General features: G+C 40.3%; 2 protein-coding genes and 1 long non-coding RNA gene across 3 annotated transcripts; 2 read left to right on the plus strand and 1 right to left on the minus strand.

Annotated features, from left to right (window-relative positions):
* The first annotated feature begins 327 nt into the window (after positions 1–327).
* LOC112844068 (uncharacterized) lies at positions 328–1,459 on the plus strand. Its single transcript, XR_003216639.1, has 2 exons — positions 328–388; positions 748–1,459. It is a non-coding gene; the product is annotated as an uncharacterized LOC112844068 (long non-coding RNA).
* On the minus strand, positions 1,242–21,810 carry gcc2 (GRIP and coiled-coil domain containing 2). Its single transcript, XM_005451973.4, has 24 exons — positions 21,600–21,810; positions 20,967–21,029; positions 20,656–20,740; positions 20,492–20,571; positions 20,297–20,401; positions 19,615–20,119; positions 17,635–19,493; positions 17,404–17,479; positions 17,171–17,271; positions 16,842–16,940; positions 14,633–14,752; positions 13,536–13,700; positions 13,263–13,367; positions 12,418–12,580; positions 11,906–12,006; positions 11,616–11,693; positions 11,385–11,522; positions 10,070–10,188; positions 9,401–9,577; positions 8,923–9,131; positions 6,989–7,216; positions 6,641–6,780; positions 4,009–4,210; positions 1,242–3,155 (listed from the first exon to the last, which is right to left on the minus strand). The coding sequence occupies exons 1-24, from the start codon at positions 21,603–21,605 to the stop codon at positions 3,082–3,084; spliced, it is 4,998 nt and encodes a 1,665-aa protein (XP_005452030.1). The 5' UTR covers positions 21,606–21,810; the 3' UTR covers positions 1,242–3,081.
* Positions 4,479–5,484, plus strand: tmem223 (transmembrane protein 223). The gene has a single exon (XM_003445309.5). The coding sequence runs from the start codon at positions 4,591–4,593 to the stop codon at positions 5,371–5,373; it is 783 nt and encodes a 260-aa protein (XP_003445357.3). The 5' UTR covers positions 4,479–4,590; the 3' UTR covers positions 5,374–5,484.
* Positions 21,811–23,831: the final 2,021 nt, after the last annotated feature.

Below are 23,831 nucleotides of genomic sequence, written 5' to 3' on the forward strand. Positions count from 1 at the left end.
GCTTGTTGCTCACTCTGAAAGATTTTATACTTGTTGCTCTTTGCTTAAAAGCAAAACACACAAAAACAACAAAACAAACAAAAACTGTTGATACTGTGAATAATTTTCCTTTCTTTCGCTACTTTGTGATTTCAGAACTGTTAGAAAGCAAAAAGTTCAATTGTCTGCCTTTCCCTCCTAATTTTATTTTATCTTTTTTTTTTTTTAAATAGTGAGGCGATAAAACAGAGTCCAAACACATTTGGGAAGAACAGAAACCCGCCGTTATCAAATCAAGTGCTTTTATTTTGGAGACCAGAGGCTCGTGCATTGTTGCACGCGGTCCAAGTGACTTTGTTTTTTTCAGGTTTTGCTGGCAGGATGCACCTAAAACCACCCAGTAAACTCAGTAAGTGCTCTGCGCTCATTATCTCACTATAATATAAATGAGACGGATGCCGAGAGTCGCTTATACATCGCTGCAGCTTTACGCTGGGCTGTATCTACACATGAAGTATCTGGTCAGCACTGATGGAAAATCTGACTTTCAGTTTGCCACCACTGGGAGGACTGTAACTACAGTTCAACATGGCGGGTGGGAGCCCTGAAAAAACATATCACAGAATCCATCACATAACAGTAGCAGGCAGGGCGGGAGGGGTTAACAGCATGTTTACATTACTTACAGTAAAAGATGCAGGAGTTTGTTTGTCATTTCCTCCCCTGATTGCGTCATGATTATGCACCCACCATTTTTTTCCTTAAAAGGGAAACCCCTAGACCCTGCTCCCTCCTTCCAGAGGGATGAAGGACTTTCAAAGCAACATCTGCAGCACATAGACTGGCTACTGCATCTCTTCAGTAGTAACACCAAAAACCGGAGGATTATTAATGATGTGCATTAAGGTTCATCTTGCAGTTTTTATGTGCTCTTTTTGATTTAATGTGCAAAACATGTCCTTAAAAGTGCTTTCTCACCACATGCAAGTCCTCATAAAAAATAAAGACGTAAAAATTTAAAACATCTGGCTGCTGATGCTGATTAGAAGCTGTAGATGCAATGCTGCACTTCACAAATTGATTATAACAAGGACTGAATGCAAAGCATGGAATCATTTTAATCTTTGTTAAGTTCATTTTTTTTTTTTACAGTTGTAAATACACCAGAAAAACACACAATCACTGCTGCAGTCTTTCTTGAGTACGATTTTGTAGTTCAGGTAATCTCTCATAGCTTCTGCCCACATTAAGCATCATAAATATAAAAGTCTAGATATAAATACAGTCCCTTGTGCTGGGTGAATCACCAAAAGCTGCCACTGGAGGGAGAAAATAAACCGGTTAATAATTATTTTTATCACTGGTCAGCAGAAAACTGTATTCATACGAGTAAGTATATGTTTCACTGGGAGCGGGGTATATATGAGGTCTTTTCCTAACTCAAAGCAGAGGTCAAAAGTCAGAATGTAAGAATGTAAAATCAACACCATCTATGGGTCTGATGGGGAGCCTTGCTCAAGGACACTTTTGCGAGGCAGATGCGCTTTCAGCAATGGAAACTGCAAGATGCAACAAATCTTTGTTAAGGTTCAGTGATTAAACTGCAACACAAGTGACAAAACTATAAAACACTCCCATAAAAGAGAGACAAACTATTAAAATAATGGTCCAATATTAAAGTCGCAACTAATATTACAAATTATTACAGGGCACGATGAATCAGAACTCAAGACATGGAAACTGTTAGTGCTCCTGAGTTGAGTATGTGAGGATTTAACCATAAAACAGTAAAACCAGTCTGGGGAAAAAAAGGAAAAATGTTAAAAGTGTTCTATTATTGTCTGTTTTATAGACATATATGTATGGAAGTTTGGATTAAACACAAAGAGTGTATGTGCAAATAAGCCCAGGCTTTAAACACTCGTTTTCTTACACTCTTGGCTCTGTGTGATGTCAGTGAGGTCACAGGAGGTCCGACCTTTTGCTTGTCAGGGGCAGCCAGTCAGAAAAAGAGGCTGTCTTAAAGGGAGTGAGAGTCAAAAGTGGATGAAGGGCTGCATCAAAGTTCAGTCTGATATACATAAGCATTTTTTTTAAACCATGAAGTCTGAGAAACTACTCGAAAATAAAAATATACAGGTGGGAAGGAGCATAACAGGTCATCACAGTTCCTCACCAACAATCAGTAATGTTGAGGAGAACCTCAGACTCATAAACATCCCTGTGCAACTAAAATGAGATTATGGCAGTTTAGCCCATGAACTGCTGTAAATCACACACTTTTCCCCACAGCATACTGCATTACAGATCACCTAATGCTTTCTTTACCTTCTGGGAAACAACCAAGTTAAAAGTAAAACCAGAGAATCACATTTTTTGTGAAGAAGGTTAATCTCTATACGGCAGAGACTGGTAGAATGGCTGACATGAAGGCAGTTCAATCACATTCAACAGCCTATACGTTTTAGGTATGCCTCTGAGAAAAGCTAAAATGTAAATCGTGTAAATCAAGCCCATCATAAAATGCAGGTAAAGTTGTCTTAAGAAGTAATTAAAGATCCATAAATCATATCAAGCAACACACCAGCACACATTTCTTCCCCTTGATTTGGTTTCCTCTCACAATTAGTTTGCACCCTTTTAGATTCAAAAATGCTGCGATCATCACATAACATACACTTAATGTATTATACCCATTCATTTTAGTAATGATGCTTTGTAATGCCTCACTGTGTAACCATTATGTCCAGTAAATGTTTGGAACACATGTTTATAGTACGCTGAAGGAAGACAGATATTCATCACAGTTATCAGTAAGAGACCCATGTAGCTATTGCACTGCAAACTCAAATTATTATACATGTTAAATATTTTGGTTTTCTTTATCTTAATCATACACTCCTCTTTATCTGATACATTCCTTGGTCCCATCTACTGCATCCCACCAAAGTTGTAAGTGACCTCAGTTAACCACCCAGTTGTCACTGTTTTAAAAGTGCAGCATCAATGATGAGGACAGGTTTTCACATTAAAAATAAAGGCTCAGTAATAACGCCGACTTTGTGCTCCCAGTTTTTTCTTGGCTTTGATTTGTGGTCGGTTTTATCTGATCCCAGACCAGCTGTGGAGGTAGGAGGTCCAGCCTGAGCTCCGAGACCCAGACCCCTCCTCCTCACCTGCAGAGAGGAGACACAAGAACAGGTGGTTAGACATTTATGAGGTTTTCTGGATGCTATAACCTGCAGTACCTCAGAAAAGAGGAGATCAATTTAAAACAAGGGGTTTGTCTGAAGAAAAAAAAAAAAAATCAAAGACAGGTTGTGTGTGTGTGTGTTTGCTATTATGACTCCGCATGAAAATCGATGTGACACTGCTCTGTACAAAACACAGCTGAGACAAATTCCTCCAGCGGGGCTGTGTGCTCATGTAAGCGAATTGGAAATGGTCTCTTTTTCAGGTTGGAATACAGCACACATCTTTAATGACTTGGCAGTTTCACTTTCCTATCATAAAATGAGAATAAATTATTTTCAGGAATCACCAAGGCTCAAGCCTGCCAAACTTGTGGAGAAATCTTTGTTGATATGTTTGGAAGTGTAAATGTGAGACTTTCAAACCTAAGAGTATTGTAACAGCTGTCAAGCATGGTCGTGGTAGCATATAATAATATTAGTTCGAGTGTATGCATATATTTCAGTTTCTAAGTATAATTCTGGCCCTATGTGGATTAGAGAAAATCCAAAATAAGCTCAAACTTGTGCACCCAATTCTTGCTTTTAAATTCATTAAGAGACATGTGCTGTACAATCACCCCACACTTTAAAAAAGAAAAGAAAAAGAAGAGCTCAAAGAAATCATTAAATGTCCAAAGTTCCCATGGAATTCATTTCCATGAGGCGTGGATGCAAACTTCTGACCAAAAGGTTTCTACACTTTAAATCATACATAATAACCTTTTGAACAGGTCATGCGGTGAATAAGATTTTTCTTTTTATATATGCATGTAAACAAGGTTTACCCATTGCATACCTTGTGCAATGGCAGCCAGTTTGCTTTTCTCCTCTGGGCTGAGCTGCAGCATGGTATGGATGACGGGCAACAGAGCCTGCCTCTCGCTGCCGGATCGCAGGAAGATGAACTGCAGGAGGACGTTCTTCAGGTACTCTAGGTTGGCCACACTCTTCTCCCTCTCCTGGTTTCGCTCCAGACGGCGAACTTCACTCTTCAACAGCTAGGAGGTAGAACATACAAGCGCTTTTAAATTCACAAAATCCAAGCGTCCCTTCGGCTAATGCTAAACGGCAGGAAAATACGCTAATGTACAATAGCTTATCAAGTCCATTTCAGGTTAAAAAAAGAAAAAAAAAGAAAAAAAGAAATGTAGGAGGTCAGCTCAGAGTTTTTAGCGATTACTAGTATCTCGCATGGATAACATTAATTTTGGTCCACGCTACTTTCCGTCATCGAGCACCTTACGTCACACACAACAAGTATGGCGGCGTCCTCTTGCCTACCTACTCAATATGAAGCGTTGAACGCGAGTTACAACAGCGACTTTTAAACGCGGACTGCAGCAGTTCTTGTGCGAAATAACTACAGCGACAGACAAAGATGGGCTTCGAGCGGCTGCTGTGGTGTTACTCCAGGCGGTTTCGGTTCCGTAGCGTTCAGCTAAACCAGGTTGGAAACACGTCGGTGTCGGCGCACACTTCGCCTGTCGGCAGCGCGTCCTCCCGGTTTGGTGCTTCTCCCGGACTGTTGGGCGGGATATTTGCCCACACAGGTCCCCAGCTGGCCGTACGTCGGAGCATGTGCACCTCCCCCCAGCCGCCCAGAGATGTCACCTTGTTCGAGCACGACAGGACCCGCTTCTTCCGGCTTCTCTCGATCTTCTGCGGCGGACAGTTCGTCTTCTGGACGTACTTGGCTCAATTCGCCTACACGGGGCTCAGAGACACGGGCGGTACTAAAGAGAAAGGGAAAACCAAGACGCCCAGCACCGCCACCACGGGGCTAGCAGGAATGTGGAGCTTTGAGATGAACCTGGGCTCAAACACCTGGAGGTATGGCTTCACGCTGGGATGCCTGACAATAGGAGCAGGCATAGTGGGACTCGGGGCTCTGTTCTGTCGGCGCTCTGTCAGCAAAGTGGTTTTACACCAGGGTGGGAGGATGGTGACAGTCTGCACACAGTCACCTCTGGGACCAAGCCAAGGCCGGAGAATAACAGTCCCTCTATCTCATGTAGCCTGCCACGCCCACAGGCAGGAGACCACTTCCTTTATTCCTCTCAGGGTCAAAGGTCACAAGTTCTATTTTCTTTTGGACAAAGAGGGGACTGTGAACAACGCCAAGCTGTTTGATATCACCGTTGGTGCATACAGGCCACTTTAAACACACCTGAAACAGCAGTCTACAGGTGTGTGTTCACGTGGCTGCCACACTAATGTATCAGTGTGTTTTTCATCTGATCTGTACAATCCGAATTAAATGTTTGACAACAAATACTTGGCTCGTTTAGTTAATTACATTGAAAACCTCATGCTTTTGACTCAGTATAATTATATACATTTCTAAGTATTTAATATTCGAAGTAATGGACTGGAATTTTTATGTATATTGCACATTTCTTTACATGTAAATGCAGTGTGCTTTACCCTAAAAATAAGAAAATTTATAGGCAGATTAGAATCAGCCCCTGGAGAAAAGCCACACTGGCCCTGAAAAAAAACAATCTCCGCAGGCCTGGATCCAGAACCTTCATGCTTTGAGGTGATATATAGTGAGTGCACGACCATGCCACCCGAAGAAAAAGACAGGTAACAGACAAGATAAATATAAGCATGAGTAAAAATACAGATATTTATCAGTAGGGAAGAACAAAAGTTTAGAAACACAGTTACTTTTAACGACTTGCCCATTGGGGATAAATAAAGTCTCTCTGACTGACTTTCTTGACAATGCACAGATAAGTTACCATATACAAGCATGACTAATTCTAACAGTTTTTCCACCAATAACCTCCTAAATAAAAGCTTATAGTAAGTAAGAGAGTTGAGGCTGAATTACAGTAATTCTGTAAGTGCCTTATAAAGTGCTAGAAACCAGAGAACAGACCTTTTCCTTTAATAACACTTAATAAATATGGCCTATTTTAATGTAATAAAACCTATAATGCAAATATACTAATACAATACAAAACAAGTTTAAAGATGGTCTTTATAACAGAATATATATAAAATATATACTTAAAGTTAATCTACTTTTGACTGCTTTGCGTCGGGCTAAAAATATAAAAGAAAAAGAAAAAAAAGAGATGGTTTAAAATTATGCCATTCCTTCAGCTAACAGTAGTACAGCAAATGTAGGTAATGCATTTGCTCTCAGTCTTGAAGAAACATCTTTCAGTGATTTTAATTGTATGTTTTTAAATCTTGCAAGTTGTTCGTTAATAAAGGGGATCATTCTCTTTGAGTTTTGTAACCAATGCTTAGGAGTAGGTCCTGTTTATTAGTGGATGTGTCATATAGTAGATTTGCTAAGTGTGCAGGGGCAACTTTTAAATAGACAACTTGTCTGGGTTATTAGGTCTCTAATAATTATTTAGTTTTGGGCAACTTTCAATGTTGTTTCTGTGTTTATATTGAGTAAGTATACATACAGTGATCTGCTCCATGAGAATAGCGTTGGTAGCCTCAGTTTCATGCAGCAGGCTGTTCATGTGCTCCATGCTGCGGGTGGCTGTGTTCAGCTTTTCACTTAACTCTTCTTTGGTTGGTTCAACTGTCCACACAAATGGCTCTAGAGATATAACAAATGCCACATACAGGAGGTGATATAATACATTAAACTCTGTTACTACAAAAAGTCGACTTCTATTCTTTTTCCCAAACATATTCATTTTTCATTGTAACTCTCATCATTATATCTTGTTGAAAAGGTCACATATGCAGTCCTTTTGTAAACTGAATGTGTGTGTTTTTTTGTGGATGTCTGCTTTCAAACACACCTTGTTTGGGGTCTGGAGATGTGAGAAGCTGCTCCAGAGAGGGTAGGGATGTAGGAGCAGGGGAGAAGCTCTCAGTCTCAGTGGTCTCCATGCCCTCACCCTCCTCCCTGGCCATAGACTGCAGGTCGCCGAGGGCCACTGGTCCCACACCCGCCTGGTTCTGGTCAGCGTTTCTGCGCTGTGGATCTGATGCAAGCGGCTTACGGCTGGACTGGACAGCAACTGAATCTGAGTGGGTTTAAAAGGTTGGGAGAAGAAGATTTGTGTGGGTCTTCTGGGCAAATCAATACATTCATATTGAAAAGGAGAGAAGGAGGAGGTTGGATTCAAGATGTGTCAAACAAGAATTAAAAATGAAGAAGGAAAAAAAAAAAAAAGACTTTCTGCTCATGGCCTTAAAATGTTTAAGTGAAATTCCTGGTGCAAAATAGTAAATAAATAAGGGACTTTAAAAGGGTTTCAACTGAAAGCAGCCTTCAAATCTTTTTTTAAGCATCTCTGGATTCTTATGTACAAACAAGTCCGATCACAGCAGTTGTGAGTTAGCGTCCTACTTCACTGTAACATGAGGGGGCGCCAGACTACTCCAGGTTTTAACCAGTTCAGCTGGCATAAATGGTGACGTGGGAAGAGAAGGGTAGAGGGAAGCATGAGAAACTTCAGAAGAATAGATTGTGATTAATGAACCTGAACTGAGCTAAGAGGCCAGACTCGCTACCAATCCCTCTCACCTCGCCACCTCCCGTCAGGCTCTTTACTTCCCTTGTCATGTAGCTGAGTGAAAGGAGCAAGAAGTCTACCTGCATACTGAACACGTTTCATAATAGTTCAAGTCCAGTAAACTCAAGAGCCCAACATATTTACCCAGTTCTAATCAACCAAATCCTGACAACTGCCACTCAAAAGAGTGAAGCATACAGGAGTCCTGATTCAATAGTACAGCAGGCTCTAATAAAAAGGTTTAAAGAAATCAATAAGGAAATAAAAGCACCTAATTTACAGGAAAATAAACACCCTGGGGATCATATGTATATCTGAAAAATACTGAGCAGTGTTTCTGCAAAGCCATCACAACAGTCTGCAACAGAGGGAACAGCTGGAAAGGCTTAAACACTGACTGATTTCTAATTTATAAAAGACTTTTTTATGTGTGTGTTTATGTGCTGCTTGAACGTTTGGATAAAAGATTAGACAAAATATGACAAAAGGCATATATAAATGTTACATCTGATTTATTAAAGAAAAAAAATACGAGGCCAGTAGTTTCATCTCCCATCTGTCCGATAGGGCAGTAATGGATTTAATCTGGCGTGAAATTGAAGCATAGTGGTAAAAAAGTGGCTCAAATATGACTTCAAATTAAGGTTAATATTGGCTCCAGTATCGAGCTAATCCTTGCATCCATGTGTGAGCCACTAATGATAAGTCTCTCCAGATGCCACAGTGAGCCGTTTGCCACACTGAGAGGCGGGCATAGAGCTGAGGAACCTTGCCAACACCTGGCGTCCTCAAGTGACAGAGAAGAAACACACACACACACACACACACACACACACACACACACTTGCCTTTCCTAGTCATTACTGTGTGTGTTTCTGCTGTTTGACTCCAGCGGGCAGCTGTGTGGGAGGTGATGAATGAGCTCTCAGTGCTGCTCTTCTGATAAACACACTGATGCCCTCTTCATGGTTTTCTTTCTGACTCACATCACTCCACTCATGGAGGAGAAGCGCAAGCACCATGGAAAACTTTGAGACTGTAATGCATTTGATGATTTCATTGATCTCTATATACCATACCTTTCATGCACTCCTTGAGTCTATTGCTGTCTGCTCTTTAGTAAAAAATAAAAATGTTACCTCACCTATTTGCTCTGTTACCTCTTGTAGAGAATCAGGTATTGGCTCAAGTTTACAACCCCCCCCCATGCTTACTGTTCTGGCTCTGCAGGGTAAAGAGCTGCTCCTCGACACGAGTCAGCTGGCCCTGCAGGGTCTCCACAGTGGCCCGGTGGTCATCCTGCAGCTTCCTCAGCTGCTCCCTGTAGGTTTGCCGCTGGGCCTCAACCTGGGAAGACAGGTCAGCCTGGGCCTGGGACAGGTCTGACCGCAGTGTCACGTTCTCTGACTGCAATGACAAAAGCCTGTAGGTGGACAGAGCAGGAAGAGAGTTTAGAAAGTGCTCATTTAGGAGCAAATCAATATGAAATGCTACAGGCAAGTTAAAAAAAAAAAAAGAAGCACAATCAGGTGTTCTCAGCATGTATGATTATGTCTCCTGATTGCAAAATCAAATCCAAGGATGAACAGCTGAAAAGGCTAAAACATGCTGTGTATCAACAATGTGACAGTACAATGAATTCCTGCCAAGACAAGATTAAAGAACAACATAAAAAAATAAAAGTGTGTTCACCTCTCACGGAACTCAGCTTCCTTGCTAATGGTTTCCTGAAGGATTTTATTGTGTCTCTCCAGAAGAGTGTCATGCTCAGTTTGGAGCTGCTGCAGCTCTGCCGCGCTGCTCTGGAGACTCTGCTGGCTCTCTGCCAGTCGCGTCCTCAGCTGTTCCACCTGAGAGACCAACTGCTCCCTGAAAAACACACGACACGTTACTCTTACAGTGTTATTTTCTTTTAGAAGGATGTAAATGAATGTAAATTATTTCTCATGTGGGATTTCTTGTAGGTTATACTTTGTCTTCAATAATTCAGCTTTGGTCATTGTAAGTACCTGGTGTTTGTGTTCAAACTCAATTATGTGCTATGCATTTTGACATTTTGCATGTTATTTAAGTATTCTTGATCACATCTGAACAACACTTTCTTTCCTAACCCTAACTCTGGGTGTACTTCGAGTTTTTCATGTGTTTAAAAGTCTCATGTGAAGAGAGAAGCTCCAGAACAGCATCCTTAATCAATGCAGTAAGATTTGAATTCCTCTAATGTAAAGCTAACTGAATGCGTTTCCATTAATTTCACATGCAATGATCTGCAGCACACAGTCCACCACCGGTTACATACATTTACCAGCTGTCTGTTATTACAGTCTTTGTAGACTTCTATCATTCTTGCATTGCCTTTACCTCTCTAGTTTGCCAGAGTCTACTTCATTCTGGGTCGTCTTGCTCTTCTGCTGCTTGAGAACATTGTGGACTCGCACCTTGTAACTCTCAAATTCCTTGGTTGTTGCCTCAAGCTCGACCTGGAATCAATACAAAAGGTTAACAAGACATATATGATTAAAAGACGATTGATTTTCTAATACATTGTTGGTGAACAAATTTATTTTAGTGAGTCTTGTTAGAAAATCTAATAAAGACAACTTTTGTTGTATCTCATACATTTACAAAAATTTAGATTTTAACACCACAGCTTACATAAAACCAGTTTTTCACTGGATGAACAATGATGAACGATGTCTTTTACAGAAAGAAAGCAATAACTTTATTTAAACTGCTCTAGGCAAACAACCCATTCATAAAATAAACCTCTCTTACTGTCTAAAAATGTAAAGGGGAAAAAGTAAAGACTGAGCCAGAGGTGGCAGCAGTTGACTAAAGCATTTATTTTACTGTCAGTCTTGGATGTCACCAAGCATTGAAGATTACGGTAAATCAAGGTCAGATAGATAGCTGGTTACAGGGATTTACCAGAAACGACTAGTTTGCAGATTTTTGTTTCCTGTTGCAGAAATCTACGATTATAAAGATTTACAGTTTCTAGAGCTAATTACAGAAGTTTCTGTAATGCTGTTTGACTGATCTGAGCCAAAGAATCTTCCTCCATTGACTTCAGATTAGTAGTATGACCTTAGTTAAAATCAATCAATTCAAATTAAATACATTTTATTTGATTCATATAGCGCCAAATCACAACAGTTCCTACAAGATACATGTAAGATATAAGATATAAGGTAAGGTAAGACCTTAAAATAATCTTAAAATAGTCAATAAAATTAAACTGGGGAATTTATTTAAACCCCATATTTTCTATCTGATGAGGCGTCATGCATAAATACATTACCCAGTTCTCGTTTGTGTTATACATATAGTGTAATTTGGTTTTTTTTCAGTGTTGGTGACCCAAAAATGAGTAATTAAAATTTTTTACCTTGAGCACTTTTCAAAAATTCTACATACTACAAAGATTTGAGGATTAATCAAAAATAATTCAGATATTAATAATGGAAGTAGTAATTAGTTGCAGACTCATATAACACTGCTGAGCCTGAGCTGTAGAAGCCTTCAATTAATTTAATCAAAGCTGGACGGGTCTGAAGTAGCTACAGCACCTCAAAATTTACAGTTAAGGTGTCCTTGAACGACTTCAGCGTCGTTATGGTTGAGTTATTACAGCGTAAACTGTCAATTCAACAGTTACAAAAGTCAACACGCGCACCTTGGCAGTGTCTCTTTCCTGCTGCAGACTCTGTATGCGTTGCTGCAGAGAGCCGCTGGTTCTCTGTTGTTGCTCCAACGCAGACTTCAGCTGCTCCTGCAGGCGATGGCGCTCGGCTGTCAGGTCACACACCTCAATCTAAATTCAAAAACACAGGCTTTAGTAAGTACCACGGGTATGAAAGAAATGTGTTTCTACAGTTTACAAAAGGGATAGTGCTGGGTGTGCTACCTTAGAGCTTTCTAGCTGCTGCTGGTTAGCCTCCAGCTCTCCTTTCAGAGAGGCCTGCAGCACCATGAGTGAGCTTTCCTGCAAACATGCACACGGAATATTTAAATACATACAACCAAATAGGAAAGCACACAAATGACTAAGAATTCCCAATAACTTCAAGGCCCCCTCCACAGTCATGTCCACACATGGCTGCATAACACTATTTACATTCATCAAGAAGCAACATTACACACATTCATAAGAAATCCTTGGGGACACACCTCAAATACACACAAACACACACAGACCTGTTTCTTGGCATCAGCCAGGTCCTTCTTGGTCTTCACCAGCAGCTGTTTTATCTTAGCGTTTTTCTCCTCCCCCTGGTCCAGCTGGGACTTCAAAGACTCTGATGACACAATTGCACATTTGAATGGGCATGTGCACACACACAAACAGCATAATTTCTCAACTGTAGCCTTCTTATTTTTCTAGTATTTTGCTGTCATTATGGAGCTTGACAGCATGAAGCAACATAAGGAGGAAAGAAAAAAACAAGCTATAACATTTCCTAAATAATGATCCTACTGACCCCATGTACTGGCACACAGATACACAGGGCTATGCAAAAGTAATGGATGCCTCAGGTCAGTGAAAGCATGCGTGTGCTGCTAATATAGAACATAAATAAAACTGAAGTTTTGCTTTCACCGAGCAAAATTTCAATTAAAGATTATTATACAATGCAACATTAAATACATTTGGATTGTATTATTCTGTGTGACAGTCTGTGAGTGTAAACCTGAACTTGTTATCATACCAATTTCCTGTTTGAGCACTTCTTCCTTCTGGTTGAGGCTGTTTATCTGGCCCTTTAGCTCCTCAACACACTCATCTTTTTCTGATAGTTTGGTGTTGAGCTCTTTAACCAGACGTTCATAGTCAGCCATCTCCATGTCCAACAGAGAGCTCTGCTGCGCTTCCTGCAGGGAGAATCAACATAGTACAGCTTTAAACGGAGCACAGCTAAGACTCATCTTCAGTCCATTTATCTGAAACTCTTGATGTCCTCCTCTCTACATTTAATTGAATTATGCTGAATATATTGTGCAGTTAGTATTTTTGGACAGCTGAAGAAAGTGGATGAAATAATCTACACACACATTGTTTTCTTAAAGAAAACTAAGGATCTGACTTTTTAAAGTCCTAAAATCTAGTTAAATTAAATAATTACAATCACAGCCACACAATACAATCCCTCATCTCCCTTGAATTAACATCTACATATTTCTGCTGCACTTAAAACATGCTTGTTTACTGATCTAAAACTGCCAAAATGAGATTAAAAAAAAACCTTTATAGGCATTTAATTGTCTTTCTACTATCAGTATCAACCTGAAAAATCCAATCTTTGTGTTCATATGACGTAGACAGACCTCCTGGCAGCTTTCATGTACACGTCTATACTATGTAGGTCTCCACTAATGGAAAAGTAACAGCGGTCCCTGTACTGTGGGCTAGAATTACTCTCCTTCTCTCCATCAGGTGCTGCTGTAGCTGCAGGCCGGCCATCACCAGCTCAGTCGCTTGACTGGATCGGCCCTCTGAGACGCGCTAGTGTCTGAGAAGCATTTGTGTGTTATTTTTGTGTCTGTGTGTGTGTACCTTGCGTAGCTGCTCCAGCTCCTGAGCAGTCTGCTGAGACTGCTGCTGCTGCTTGCGGAGCTGGGCTGTCAGCTCTTCTGCCTCCTTCATGGCAGATGACAAATCCTAGAGAGGCAAGCAAGTGTACATTGGGGAGTTATATTTAAATGTAATATAGATTACATATTATAAAAATAAATTCACTGTGCATGGCTGTTTTTATGATTATTTAAAAACATAAATAATAGAGCAGTTGCTTGCACAAAAGAGGGAGATGACATCCATCATTTCTACCTTTATCTTTTGCTCTTTTATTGCTCTCTCAGCCAGCAGGTCTCTTTCCAAACTTGCTGACTGTCTTTGCATCTCCTGATTCTTGGTCTCCAACTGTTTCACTGTGCTCCTCATGGTTTCCATACCAGCCAGAAGGTCCTCCTTCTCACTGCTCAGTGTCTCACTCTGAAAACAAAAAAAAAATGGACTTGTTTATTGCCGCTGTCAGGTGAGCGTGCAGTGATACTTGAGGAAATCTGGTGCATTCTCATCCAATTTATTGCTCATAATCGGTCAGCTTTAGTGACTCTACAGTGTGAACTTCATTCTGGTTTCAGTTTACCTTGTCAGTTAAGAACCGCAGGAAACAAAAAGGATGACATACTGAGAGGAAAGCTGTTTTACATATTTTATAGTCAACATTCTCATTTAAAAATACACCTATAGGCACGTGACACCTAAAATAATAAAAATAAAAAAATCATTCATGCAAATCTGACAGTAGCAGGCTCTATGGGCTTCCTGTGCAGCAGCTCTCTCCCATCATCTGTCAGCCAAACAGTGAAACTATGATTGGTAAACAGATATGTCCAGACGTACTCTGAGATCCCCGACTAGCTCCAGTCTTCGCGCTCCCCCTGAGAACCATGAGCGCACACAAGACTAAGCCCGTGCTTCAGAAAATGGTGTTTCAGTACTGCACGCAGCAGATGGAAGCTACAGCCCGCTCCATTTACCTGCCTCTTTTTCTCTCATTGGAGAGAAACAGTTATGAGCTTGGGGAAAAGAGTACATATAAAAACGATTTCTCCCTAGCTCACCCAGTCACATCTGATGGGCTATTTGTGGGTGCCGGGCTGTCAGATATAGCTGGGTAAAGTGTTGTCGGCTAAAACGACTCCCTCTAAATCATACAGAAACTGAATTATGGGGTAAGTATTGAAGAAATGTATTACTGGACAAAAACCCCTGCTTTGATTTAGTGGAGGACGATAGTTTGTGTGTGTGTGTGTGTGTGTGTGTGTATGTGTGTGTGTGTGTGTGTGTGTGTGTGTGTGTGTGTGTGTGTGTGTGTGTGTGTGTGTGTGTGCGTGAGACTGAATGTGTGTCTGTGTTACCTGTGTGACAGCACTGCTGAGTCGTTTGGTCAGCTCAGCAATCTGTCTCTCTGCCGCCTCCACCTTCTCCCTCTCCTTATCCAGTTGCTCTGTCTGCTTGTCGTAATCTATCTGCAGGTTCTAAACACAAAACACACACGCGCGCACACACAAACAAGTCTTCAATATTCATTACTAGAAGCTGGATGAACAGCTCAGTGAAGGTAAACACTATGCATCTCAGATATCAGCTGCATTTACATTTGAACGTGGGACAAAACTCTCATTAGACACAACACAGTGGTTTTATTCTTTAATGGAGACACAGTCATAAAGCAAAGTGCAATCTGGGGGCTGTTTATGAAGACCACTGGGAGCGATGTCTTTTTTTAAAGTGAGCGTGCCTCTACTTGCCAATTAGAAAGATTTTTATATTAGTAATGCATGAAACTAATTAAATGCACAATGGAATCTGTCAAGTTTATTTTGCTTTAATTCATGTTATGCTTTTATTTTGATGAAAAGCTAATGACATAAAGAGGTCCATGCGATGCAGTAACATCTGATACACCCGGATACAAACCTAATAGTTCTGCCATTTTCAATCAGCCATTGGGAAAAAGAGTCACAGTGTAAACATACTTCACTGCGGCGTCTCTGTTCTGACACGTCTGACATCATAATCCCGAGAGGAAAACAAACTTTTTTCCACTTGGAAATTTCAGTTTCATGAAAGTCCCACTACAGGATCCTAGTGTCTTCAAGTAATATAGATATAATATAGCAATATATAGTATCTAACATGTAAACAACAGATGCCTTATTCACACCCTTTATCTTAACTGTTAGGAGGTCAGGCCTATTAGAAACAGTGCAGGATTCTTCTTGCAGGTACTGTAGGAAGAACATGTTTGTGAAGCCTTCTCAAGGACAAGGACTTCTCCAGTGCTGGCTTATAAAATGTGCCTAAAAATTACTCTTATAGACAAACAGCCTGCAATGCAAATCTTTACAGTGTAAAACTGTATATGTTTTATTACTTTATTTAAATGCTGTTTTTCAATCATTTTGATCAGTATCAAATTAAATGGTAAATGGACTGATTCTACTTTTCTACTCTCCCGGAGTACTCAAAGCGCTTAATACAATATGTCACATACACCCATTCACACAAGCACTTTCTTCTATGATTTTAAGTGCTCACCAACTAACATTCACACACATTCATACTCTGATGGATGCATTGGAGAGTAACTTAAGATTAATATCTTGCCCAAGGATATTTGGCATGCAGACTAGGGGGAGCCAGGGATCGAACCACCAACCTTCCGATCAGTAGATGACCTGTTCTCCTGAGCTACAGCCACCCTTTTACATTTTATAAGCAGGAAAGTCAGAAATCCCAGTAACTCCAAAGCATTCACTTTGCACCTATATTTCATTAGAAACTTCTCCAAAATAAGCCAAATATTTTCTTTCTCTAGTGAATGCATTATGCTTGTTAACTGATTGAATCAATGGTGCTGTATTAATGGAGTCAACCTTGAAAGATTATCCCAACTTACTGCTTCACTGTCAGGTAATTTACTCAGAAACAAGCGGAATCACTACTTATGTTAAAATATATATTCTCACTATGTAAGACGCTAAAATCTAGAGCTTGTTGGTGAGCTGATAAATTAAACTTTGAACCAAAATATGTTGAGGGTACCGCATCCAATGAGAAAGAAAAGAGTGGCTTCCTGGAGTTATAACGCTCTACTTATATAAGAAAATACAAATTTCTGCTTTGCATTTACTTGTGAAAGAATGGGCTGTTTTAAAAAGTTTGCTGAATTTGAGTGTGATGCTGTAACAGGATGCTGTCTTAGATATTCCATGATCCACTTTGAAATACTGCCACTGAGAGCGTTAGTGTTTAGGAAGTGTCAGATCACATAAAGTTACAGAGCAGGTTTGTCGAATGCAGAGATACAGAGGTACTTCAGTAGCTGCAGAGCTCCAAACCTCCTCTGGGATTAAAATCAGCACAAAAACTGTGGGCCAGGAGCTTCATGCCATGGTTTTCACGGCATAAAACTCCCGTAGGCATTAATATGTAGTTGTCCCAGTATTTTACGTTTGTATAGTGAGAAGACAAAACTGTAATAGTTCACATACTTTGTGCACTACTTCATGCAAACTATTTGCCTTTGTATGCTACAAGTCTTCTCCAACCCAAGATTCCTACCTTGTAGCCTTCAGCACCATGGATGATATCTTTCATAGAACTGTTCACTTTCTCCCTCTCTGCTTTCAGTGATTCTACTTCCTCCTTCAGGGTTATAACCTGAAAAAACCCCAAAAACCATCATGCATTCAGTTACTGGCCAAAAATATACTGATGATCATGTTTACATTAATCTGTAAAACAGGAGAATGTTGTGGAGTTCTCCTAAGGATGAGTATGGAGTGCAAGTTTTCTACCACAATGTTTGCTATTTAGAGAAATCTAAAGCTTTTCATTATAGCCTTGTGTGTGTGTTGGTAAATGATAACATTCTTCATTCTTCACAGTACCTCTTTCTTACTGGCGTCCAGCTCCTTCTTTGCTTTGACAGCGACTGCCTTGATTTTATTCATTTTCTCATCCTTTTCTTTATTTTCTTTCTCCAAAAGAGCTGCAGGAAGTTAAAATAAAGAAGAATATGATTCATCAAAAGTCCAGGAAAATAACTTTGGTTCTCTTCGGCATGATAACTTGTAGATTAGATTGCTTTTATAAATAGCATGAACAGAAATCATCTCCACACCTATTTTCTCTGCAGTCTCATTGGGTTTATTCTCCTCAGAGGAAGCAGACTGTTCAGGAGACTCCTGAGAGGGTGACTGAGGAAAAAGACAGAACGTTAGAAAGAGCACAAAAACAAACTGTCATAGTAACAGTTTTTTTCCCCCCCTCACAGATGCATTACTCCTAGTGTGGAGAAGCACTTACTCTCCCCATTTACAGAAAATAAACACACATCACGTGCTCCACTCACCTGGATAGAAGCCATTTCGGTCCTCAGCTGCGATATGAGTGAATCCTTTTCTGTCAGCTGCTCTTTGAGCTCTCTGCTCTCTTTCTCCATGATCTCCACCTTTCTCACCATTTCCTCCCTCTCTTCTTCCTCTTTGGTCATGAGAGAAATTTGAGCTTGCAGTTTCTCATTCTCCTCAATGATCTTCTCATTGACTGATTTCATATCCTGCAGGTCTTTCTGGAGACCCTCAGTATCTTTCACCACCTCCTCTATGTTGGTTCTCAACATGTTTCTTTCTTGTTCCAGGTCTTTGATGTGGGCCTTGAGCTCTGTTTGTACCTCCTCAAATGTTCTGTCCCCTTGAGCTTCTTCAAGGCTGCTTCTCAACAGGGCCCTCTCCTTCTCCAGCTCATCAACCCGTGCTTGGAGGTCTTTGACTTCTTTCATGGACTCTTGGAGTTCTTCACCCAGATTTTCCTCCATTACGCCAAGAAAACCAGAGATTCGTTCTGCCTCTGTTTTCATTGAATTCAGCCTTGCTTCTTGTTCTTGCTTTTCAGATGTCTCCTGGTTCAGCTGAGCTTCCAGGGCTGCTAGCTTAGAGTCTAAGAGCTCCCTCTCTTCCTGAGCCTTGGAAAGCCCTGAGAGAGCCTCTTCCATTTTCTGCTGGAGTTCAGACTTTTCAGTGGAAAGCTCTTTTATAGTCAGCTCTAAAGTGGAAACTGTCTGTTCAGATCTCACAAACTCCTCTTTTAGGCTTCCCTCTAACTTTTCTCTCTCCTCCTTTAAACGTTTCACTTTATCCTCAGTTTCTGTTTTCAGGCTTTTCAGCTCCGTCTCTTTTTCCTCTGTTAGCAAAAGCACCTCCTTTTCTTTCTCCTCCTGTAGCCTCTCGATTTCTTTTGTTCTCTCATCATTGAGCTTTTGCATTTCCTCTTCTTTGATCTTTAGCAGGTGTTGCATTTCGTCTCGCTCTTCAGTCAGTGTTTTGACCCTTTTGTTCAGATCTTGGGTCATGTTCTCCTTCATCTCTAGCTGGGATATGATCTCCTCATTCCGCCTAGTAATGTCCTCCAACGACTGTTTCAATTCGCAGGCTGAAGACATTTGCTCTTCACCTTGAGAGCTCTCAAGCTTCAGTTTCAGGTCTTGCATATCCCCCATCAGAGCATTTTTCTCATCTGTAGCTTCTCTCATCTTCGCCAGCAGTTCATCCCTCTCCTTGCTGAGCTGTTCTACCTTCTCATTAAGGTCTCGTATATTATTAGCTGCCTGTTCCTTCATGGCTTTGTACTGTACTATAAAATCATTTGTCTTCTCTCCCAATTCTGTCTCAAAACTCTGAAGTATGCCCCTCATATGGTGGCACTCGGCCTGGGCAGAGTCTCGCTCTTTGGTTAAGGCCTCACATTTTGTCCTCAGCTCCTGGTTTAGGTTCTGCTGCTCCTCCTCTGGACTCTGAGACTTTTGCTCTTCGGCTGGACTGGTTACAGACTCTTCAGCTTCTCTGAGGACACCTTGCTGATCAGGATCTTGGGTCACTGAAGCTTCAGCAGAAGCACTGTCCTTGAGCAACTGCAGCTCATTAATTTTGAACTCCAGTTCTTCTCTTTCCATTTGAAACTCTTCTTTAACCCTCTCCAGCTCTGCCTCAAGCTCACCCTTCACATTACTGAGCAGGGTCAGCTCATCCTGTAACATGGTGTTCTGGGCTTGAACATCATCCAGTGTCGCTTTTAGTCTTCCCGTCTCTGTCTCCTCTCCATCACCATGGCTCGAGTCACCCTGACTGCAGCCAGACAGCTCCAGCATTTTGGCGATCCCCGAACCACGTGCAGCTTCTTCCTCTTCCTCCTGCACATCCTGCAGATAGCTATCTGGAAATATAAGAGTAATATTTTGATTTAATTGAAACTGAATTTAAAGAAAAAAAAGGAGGCAAACACAATATTAATACTTCGATACCAGAACAGAGTTAACTAAAAAGAGCTTTTTTACCTTTGAGTGCAAGCTGCTCAGTTAGCTCCTCTTGGAGCAACAAGAGACGTTCCCTCTCAATCTCATAGTCCTCTTCTAGAGTCCTCATTTCCTCTTCGTGCTGCAGACTCTTCTGAGCCAGCTCCTCCTTCAAGTTCTCCACCTCTTGCTGGGCCAGTGTCAACTCCTTTTGGTGGTTCTCCTGGACCTCAAGAACCTCCTGAGAATTTCGCTCTTGCATTGTTTGCAGTTCAGCTCGAAGGGTTTCCAGCTGAGCTTCTAAGCAATGTCGGACTTCCTCTGCACTCTCTTTTGCATTAGCAAGATCTGCTTGGCGCTCCCTCTCTCTTTCACTCTCCCGTTCTCTGTCACTCTCCTCTCGCTCTTTTAGTAATTTCTGGAAATGAGACACCTCTTCTTGGTGTTTGCTGTTGCACTCCTCAATGCTGCTCTCTAGGGCTTTGATCTTCTTTTGGTGCTCTTCTATCGCCCGGTCAAACTCACCTTGCAGCGCTGCCAGATCATCCTGCAACAAACAGCATACGTGTTTTAAGAAGATCTGGTTATAATAACAAAATACGTTTATTAGACTGCATAAATGTCAAAGTGTGTTCAAATAAACCCGTTTGAGTTTCTCTGAACACAAACCTGAATGTGTAATCAGGCTTACACATCATACAGTGGTGTGAGTGTTATCTTTCACCTTGGCTTGCTGTTTAGTGTTCTCTAGTTCTTTACGGGACACTGCAAGACTTTGCTGAGTTTCCGCCTTTTCCAGCAGCACCGCATCCATCCTCTCAGTCAGCTCCTGTTACACACAAATAAACGATTCACATAATGCAGTATGAAAATGAAGTACTGCATGTTAACAGAGGAACCTTTTAGCTAACATGCAAACCTGTATCAAAGAGTCATCTGAACTGCTGTTGTTGCTGCTTTTGGATTGCTGTTTCAGGGCTGCAACTTCTTTTTCCAAATCTAAGAAGACAAATAAACAAAATCATGACATAAACTTGTATAGTACTGGCACAATACAAACACAGGATGAATGTGTAATGATACCTATACATCTGCTCTTCATCTTCTGCATGGCAGCTACCTGCTTTTTTGCATACTTGATGAGATCATCTTTAGAGAGCGTGTCCAGCTAAAAATAAGACACAAAGTTAAAATGAGGCTAAGATATCTTTACCAAAACATCTCTAACAAAAGAGAAAAAAATCCTGTTGAAGAGTGTTGATACATATAATTATTATGTGTAATTTGTAACAGTATGCAGGACAGTAATAAAAATTACAGGAACAGAATAAGTTGAACTCTTTGGGCTTGTCACAAGCCTGTAGATAGCTGAGATGATTGCTAAAGTGCAGTACCTTTGATTTGGGTGTGCTGGCTGCTGATGGAGTCACAGACTCAGCTCCGGTACCACCAGGGTCCTTTTTTAATAAAAGAAAAATATGAAAAAACAAACAAACAAAAAGAAATAAATGAGTAATTATGTAGAGAGGAACAAACACAGAATCTAAAAACTAGAAAGATGTTAACCCTTACAGTTTTTGTTTTTATGGTCAACTCCAGATTTATTCCACAAAGGTCACATAATATTTCCTTTGAACTTTACTTTAAGGTCCTTTTTTACCAAAAGTCTACCTCTGGTGGCGCACATTTACAACATTTTGTGATTGATTACGGACTTCTTTTCAATTCGGCAAAGAAACTAAGCAGAAGAATTTTTACTGAAACTCCATAAGCAAAGTTAGTGAAGTACCACCAGGTAACGTCTCGATATTAAGCACATTTAAAATTCATGGTTGTTACAGTAGGACTACTGCAGGTGACTTTTACTTTTACCAGCACAGTTCATCGTGATAATTAACTATGCATTATAACAACAGATATTAAGAAAAAGACGCATATATGTATATATATTAGCTAACCTCGAGATACACATCGTTACTATCTGTGAGACTGGCTAACGCTAACCCCTCCACACAATGATCATTTACCTCCATCCCAGCTTTTCGGACTTTTTACTGCTTCTCAATCGTTTGACAAGCGCAGGGAGATAGCCGGGAAGTTGACCGGACAAAGATGAATCGATTTCCAAAGTAATTTACGATTCGTCACAGACTAAACACGGAAAACATCTCCTCTGTTATGGTTTTGAGTTAACAAGCTAAAGCACACGCTTCCGCATTCGTCAACCAGGTGACGTCGGTATAATTGACGTCACATCTTCAAAAACAGACACCGGCATCAATTTAACATTGAAGAGAAAAAGTTAACTATCTATTTTGAACGTAAAGACAACAAATGATGTATTATTGGTACATTTCTAACTGTTACATTGTTTCTAAGTGGTGAAGATGAGTACTTTGAGTCTTATAAATTCATAACAAATAAAAGCATGTCAGCAGCTAAACTTTATAACGAATTGCGCCCCCCGATATGCTTTCATAATAATAATAATAATAATAATAATAATAACAATAATAATAATAATGATGATGATAATAAAAATAATTTACATGATAAAATCCCTTATTTAGTAAAGAAATTTAGTAAAGAAATTTAGAAAGAAAAGAAAAGAAAAAAAGAGTATAACAGTAGTATAAGTTATACTGATCCTGGCTGATCATTGTTTATTTGCTATGTTCATATTTAATTTATTTATATCTAATTACATTTTTTACCAACTGGAATTTGAGTTTCTCCATCTCACTTTCACCAGCTCAGCACATCTGTCTTTTAAGTCAGAGTCTTTTACATACTCTGAGTTGTGCACAGACGTAATTCCTGTTCACTCTCACCTGTTAGATACAAACAGCTTGGATTTTTAAAATGTGGAAATGGCAAAAACTGAAAATAACCTAGATAATAACTTAATTAAATAGTGATTATGGTAAATAGTCTTAAATGGCTACATAGATGTGATGTCTATCTGGGTATGTTATATGGCAGCAAAACCTGTAATTAAGTGCTGGCCTGACGTCTGAGAGGAGAAATAGTAAATAGCTGCCTGCAGCAGGGTTTTCAGCATTTAATAAATTATTAACAGAATTTAGTATTATGGTCAAGAAAGATTTTATTCCACTGTAAAAGTAAAATACAACTGCTGTTTATTATACACATACACTGTATCAAAGCCACTCGATCTAGCCGTAGGGTGAACAGATACCAGCAAACTACATGAGGCAAAGTGTATGTTTGCATGGGACAAGGCAGGACGGGGTAGAATTTAATTTTGATATATAACTTAAGAGATTAAGACAAGAAAACTATGCAGGTCATAAGTTTGGGATATTCTGTTATATTTATTTAAATTAAATGGTTCAGACTTTTATTGATGGGCTTTCTGCCATCCTGTATTTGGCTTTTGTATTGCAACATCTGTTTAAACAGTTTACAGTTATTTCATCTGCTGTTCTCTCTGTTAATCATCTTTGGGTTTCACGGACCATCCATAAATTGCAAATCTCTTTTTTAGACACATTTTTTCATTTGAGACATGCATTTTGTTTTTACTGAAACCATTTGTTCTGCAGTCCCACTAAAGAGGAATACCTTATCAACCTATAGAAAACACATGCCAGTAAGACAAATTTAAAAAAGAAAAACAAAAAGCATGACTGCATAAGAAATATTCAGGAAGAAATAGGCAATATAGAGTGTGGAGTCAAAGGCTAGATTGGAGTTGGTTGCATACTATAGTTGAGATCCTAAAAAAGAGAGACTTTTTTTACTGTGTGTGCAAGCCTATAGTGCCATAAAATCATCCCAAAGCTGTCTGATACTACAATGATATTTTTGGGACTGCTATAGAGAGGTTGGGGGGTATCTGCCCTCCTGCTGACATCAGGGCTGTCATAAACCCAGTGGACAGCCTAGCTCTGCTTCAGTATTCCAATCACGTGAGGTCCAGTTTTATCCGTTGAATATGGAGAGCGTCTGTTTTGACACAAGTGATAGAAGCACTGACGGAAGCAACTTAGCAAGATGCCTCTCATCCTGACAAGGCTGAGATGCTCCGAGCAGGGGGGTGCAGAGACTCTGCCGGCTCCCTGTCTCATCTGGAAGAGACCCATCTCTACCTTCCACCCCGCCTGGGTCAAACACATCCATCCATCACAGCAACTCCCTTGTTTTCTCCCAGGGCATGGAGCAGTATTTTGCTGCCATTTTTCTCCCCCCACTCGTGGCCGTCAGTCAGGGATGGCTTTGCCGTAATATAACTGACA

This window comes from Oreochromis niloticus, linkage group LG16 (genome assembly GCF_001858045.2).
Source record: "Oreochromis niloticus isolate F11D_XX linkage group LG16, O_niloticus_UMD_NMBU, whole genome shotgun sequence".
In the NCBI taxonomy this organism is placed as follows: Eukaryota; Metazoa; Chordata; class Actinopteri; order Cichliformes; family Cichlidae; genus Oreochromis; species Oreochromis niloticus.

Excerpts from the sequence above, each read along its gene's own strand:
- gcc2 (XM_005451973.4), bottom strand. Across the intron at positions 20,120-20,296 it reads ACACTAAACAGCAAGCCAAG|GATGATCTGGCAGCGCTGCA; the intron begins GTGAAAGATAAC and ends TGTTTGTTGCAG. Across the intron at positions 17,272-17,403 it reads TGAGACTGCAGAGAAAATAG|CTCTTTTGGAGAAAGAAAAT; the intron begins GTGTGGAGATGA and ends AACTTCCTGCAG.
- tmem223 (XM_003445309.5), top strand. The coding sequence starts at position 4,591 with ATGGGCTTCGAGCGGCTGCTGTGGTGTTACTCCAGGCGGTTTCGGTTC.